General features: G+C 33.5%; 1 protein-coding gene across 1 annotated transcript; it reads right to left on the bottom strand.

Moving 5' to 3' along the window:
* Window positions 1-253: 253 nt before the first annotated feature.
* Window positions 254-1,902, bottom strand: LOC145113154 (GDSL lipase-like). The gene is made up of 5 exons (XM_079049275.1): window positions 1,610-1,902; window positions 1,405-1,526; window positions 1,108-1,329; window positions 773-1,022; window positions 254-681 (listed from the first exon to the last, which is right to left on the bottom strand). Exons 1-5 carry the CDS (start codon window positions 1,860-1,862, stop codon window positions 413-415), a joined length of 1,116 nt encoding a protein of 371 aa, XP_078905401.1. The 5' UTR covers window positions 1,863-1,902; the 3' UTR covers window positions 254-412.
* Between the last annotated feature and the right edge of the window lie 2,307 nt (window positions 1,903-4,209).

Raw genomic sequence — 4,209 nt, 5'->3', positions numbered from 1 at the left:
TTCTCTCATCTCACCGGTGACACAACATTCACCTTCAACAACCAAAGCCATCACATATCAACTAACAACCACCGTTCCATCCCCACCTCCTTTGTTTTATCTAATGAGTTCAAACATGTCAAGTCAAAAAAATTCCAAAACTAAACCTGATGCAATCATAATTCATTGAATTTAATCCATTATGGATGGTCTAAATCTCCGAAGGAAAAAAAAAAAAAAACAAACAAACAAACAGGAAGAGGAAACATAGAGCTTGAAGCAATTTTCGTTGTATATATTCATCCAAATTAGATACAAAAGTTAAATATGCAAAGCTAAACTTGTACCTAAAGACTAGAAGAAACACGAGAGCACAAAATTAAACTTATCTTTAAACCTGGGCTCAACTAGTCCTCTATAAATATTTACTTATCTATTGGGTTGTATGTTGAACGATATCAACAAACATACCTTGAAACAAGCTTTTTAAATTGTAGGGTGATGCGACTTTGGAATCTCCCTCCCAAAACAGCTCTGACAATTGCAGGTTCGCTGCTTCAGTAGGATGATAGGGATCGAACAATAAATAATCGTTAGGGTTATCACACAATTCAAACTCTCGTGTTTCTCTCTTCCCTCCACAACTATTAATCGCTCGAAAAGGTCCAGTACCACAACATGCACTGTTTCCTACCTTTAAACCTGAAAATCCATTCAAATCCCAACAATGAATTAAATGATGATAGTTCATGATCAATTTAATTAAAGCAATGAAACTCAGGAGTACTACAACCATATTTTGATGGGTTTTTCATCCGTTTGGTAATCTCAGTCTGGAGCTCGAACTTTGAATACATAAATCCTTCCCATTGTTGCGTCAGATCTTGCAGTTTCTTGGAAAGTGATTTATCGTGTAGAGTTGATATGATGTTAAGTTCTTCATCGCATGTATTGTCTGGCCTTTCTGCACGAACTGGTAGCAAACAGCCTAATGATGTGAGCGTAGTGATTCCAATTTTCCTTCCTCCTTTTTCATGGATTACCTTTTTTAATTAAATCAAAAGATCATTGAAGTTATGTAGTTTGAATTGAATATGTTGATCAATGTAATTGGAAACTGTTAATTACCTTGAACACTTGAGTCAAGTTTCCGATCACCATTTCCACGTACTCGTCATAAAGAAGACTACTTTTGTTGTTTTCGAGGAGGATTTGATAATCGTTGCTTCCGCAACTGAACAAAAAGACAGCATCGGACAATAGCTGCTCGGCTTTCACATCACCTAAGTTCTTCCTATAATGTTTCACTAAATCGGTGAAATACTGTAGCTGTGTCGTGAGCTTAACTGCCTACATTCATTAATTCATGATATATGAAAGAGGAGGAGATTCAATGGTAGAAACGAAGAAGGTATATACACATACAATTGTAGGTTGAGTTTCATCTAATACACCAGATCCCGCTGATGCAAAGTTTGCTCCATACAGAAATTCATTATTATGGGGGTCGAGATATGCAGGAATGAGAGGCAATCCAGCAAAATGAGCTGTTAATAGAAGTGAATTAAGTTAGGAATAAGAAAGATGTCGATTTATAAAAGAGATCGAGAATTTGGTGGTTGTTAATTACCGATGAAATCAGGGATGATATGACCATCGGAGAATCTTCCGGTTGGAGGATTGAAGTATGATTCGCCATAGGGCCAAAAATTCGCTTGGAGCTCGGTAGTAGTGTTTATGTAGTTGTTGTTTCCAGGATCGAAAAGGGAATCGCCGAAAACGAAGAGCGCCACATGTTTGTTGAAATGCTCCTGACAACTTTGGCAACGTGTAAGGATCAACAGAAAAGAAATAATACCCAAATGGCTTTTTGCAAGACCCATATATATGTCTAAGGTTGAACTTATAGCTTCAGACTGAGTATTTATATTGCCTTCCATAGCATATATTTAAATGCTGAAATAATCTAATTATGGACTAGAGAATTTTGTGAAAATGGGGATGTTTCTAAAAAGCTTTGCAACAATGGTGTGTGTTTTTAAAAAAAAAAAACTAGATTATGACCCGCATAAAACGCGGAGAACATATAAAAATATACATATAAAGGTATAAAAAAGTTGGCACTATAAAAAAATAAAGTAACAAAAACAGATTTAGTATTACTGGTAACATTGAAATGTCTGAAAAAAAAAACAATGAAACACATGAATATCTATGATCGTTGAAGGATCCTTTTGTAAATATAACTTTTTGTTTTAGTAGTTGGACGACCTTCCTCGTCATATATGAGTACTTTCAATCATTTTTCACTTGTGACACGAGAAACAAAAAACATATAACTAACAATGAGTGAAGACGAGTCTACGCAAGTATAATCCAACATTTGGTAATTATTGTCATTAACTTTTGTTAATGGTCATAACAAAATAAACAACTATGGGGAATTGCCTCCGCTAAAAACGGAATGAGATTCTTTAATTAGACGGTGTTAACTTAATGCAAGGTATATAAGTAGTCTCGTTGAAGAATCTAACATATATGATTCAGGCTTCAATGACGTGTCTTCCAATCCTAACAATATGTAACCTAGTACCATTGCATAGTCCTTTGGTTTGTTCGATATTACGAAGTAGCATGACTGGAACACCTATTTTTAGTGTAAGTTTATGGTTGGAAATTCTAGACGCCTTAAAACCATTCAACACAACTGAAGAGTAGATTGATTCCTCAAAAAAATCTGGGAACTCTATCTCACATAAAGAGTTTGAACTCATATATGTTTTCCCTTCATCTTTCATCAATCCTAAAATGTAGTCATTGGTAGCATCGAATTCTTCATTTGTAGGTACCAAAATAGCTTTATCTTGAAAATATGATGGATCATCAAAATGGTTTTCAAATGATGGATAAATGGTAGATACAATTGAATGAATATGGTCACCTGTAGAGCAAACAACAACATCTTCTGGAAATTCAACTTCAACTTCACCATCATTAGGGCCACCAGTATTACCTTCACTAATTTTAAGAATCCATTCATCAAATTCTTTTGTCTCATCTGAATCATTAGTTAGACAACCAAACTAAAGCCTCATGTTTACGGTTAAACGTAAAACTTTACATTCACGCCATAATTCAACAGTGGAAGCTAAACAATTTACGATATACCTAAATAATCAAATGCATATCAACTCGATAACATTAATTGAAAATGTTCAAGGTTTAATGTTGGAAGTTTGATGTACAATTTAGGAATTAATTTTAGATTTACTACAATTCAAAGTTCATTGTCTGTTTTGGATGATTACTCAAATTACATTGCTAATCTCAGTGGGTGTCACTAATATGGTTGATGGTCTGATCTTGGTCGATGTGATGTGTTCTTCTCAATCATGAAATCAATGTGGATAGTCCACAGACCATGTGTTGAGTAACACCTAAGTGAAGCATTTTAACGCATTTAGAACAACATAAATCCATTAACGTGCATGGGATAGTTGGGTAGGGCCAATCAACTATTACAAGAAGACCTTATTACAGTAACTTAAGAACATTAGGTTCTGAATATGCAACACTGTTTTGTATATTTATCACATTCTTTCTGGTAAAAAAATCCTTCAAATGTTCCTGGTAATGATCATTAGAAAGTACAAAACATGTCAAATAACATTTTAGCTTCATTACATCTCAAAGTTATTTCATATGCTATTTTGAAAGCATCTAAATGGTGTGTAAGCTACTAAAATGAATAAAGATTTTGAATAAATTGGGTTAGTCAAAACTGGGTTTTCCTTTTTCTTGTTCGGGTTGTCATATCAGGATTTTATCCATTTCCAAAAAGATTTCTCCACATATGTTCATCAAGGTAGGCATTCAAGGAATCTACCTGCAGTTAAAGAATTCCAAAAAAATTATTTTTTAAAAGTACGATGCTATTAATGAATTTTTTTTGCAAAGTTCAACGCTATTAATGAAATTCGCTTCCAGAGCACTGTCCTACCAATGAGCTTCAATGTTGGAAAACATGAAACGCTTCAATATCATCTAAAAATATTCCAAAATAATATTTTTTTAAAGTACAATGCCGTTAATGAATTTTTTTTTTTTTTTTTTTTTGCAAATTTCAATACTAAAAACAAATTTTCCCTAGAAAATTGTCATATTAATGACCTACTAATTAACATCTAAATTTATATATTACATAAATGGTTCACTTGTGAACAAAAGTAC

This window comes from Lactuca virosa, chromosome 5 (assembly GCF_052849685.1).
Source record: "Lactuca virosa cultivar CGN04683 chromosome 5, Lactuca_virosa_CGN04683_v6, whole genome shotgun sequence".
NCBI classification, from domain to species: domain Eukaryota; kingdom Viridiplantae; phylum Streptophyta; class Magnoliopsida; order Asterales; family Asteraceae; genus Lactuca; species Lactuca virosa.
The sequence above is the reverse complement of the archived record's forward strand: the minus strand, read 5'-3'. Positions and strand labels throughout refer to the sequence as shown.

What these genes read in the sequence shown, in the direction of transcription:
- LOC145113154 (XM_079049275.1), bottom strand. Translation starts at nt 1,862, where the DNA reads ATGGGTCTTGCAAAAAGCCATTTGGGTATTATTTCTTTTCTGTTGATC. An exon ending in ACTTGACTCAAGTGTTCAAG is followed by an intron (nt 1,023 to 1,107) that starts GTAATTAACAGT and finishes TAATTAAAAAAG; the next exon opens with GTAATCCATGAAAAAGGAGG. An exon ending in GAAAAACCCATCAAAATATG is followed by an intron (nt 682 to 772) that starts GTTGTAGTACTC and finishes ATGGATTTTCAG; the next exon opens with GTTTAAAGGTAGGAAACAGT.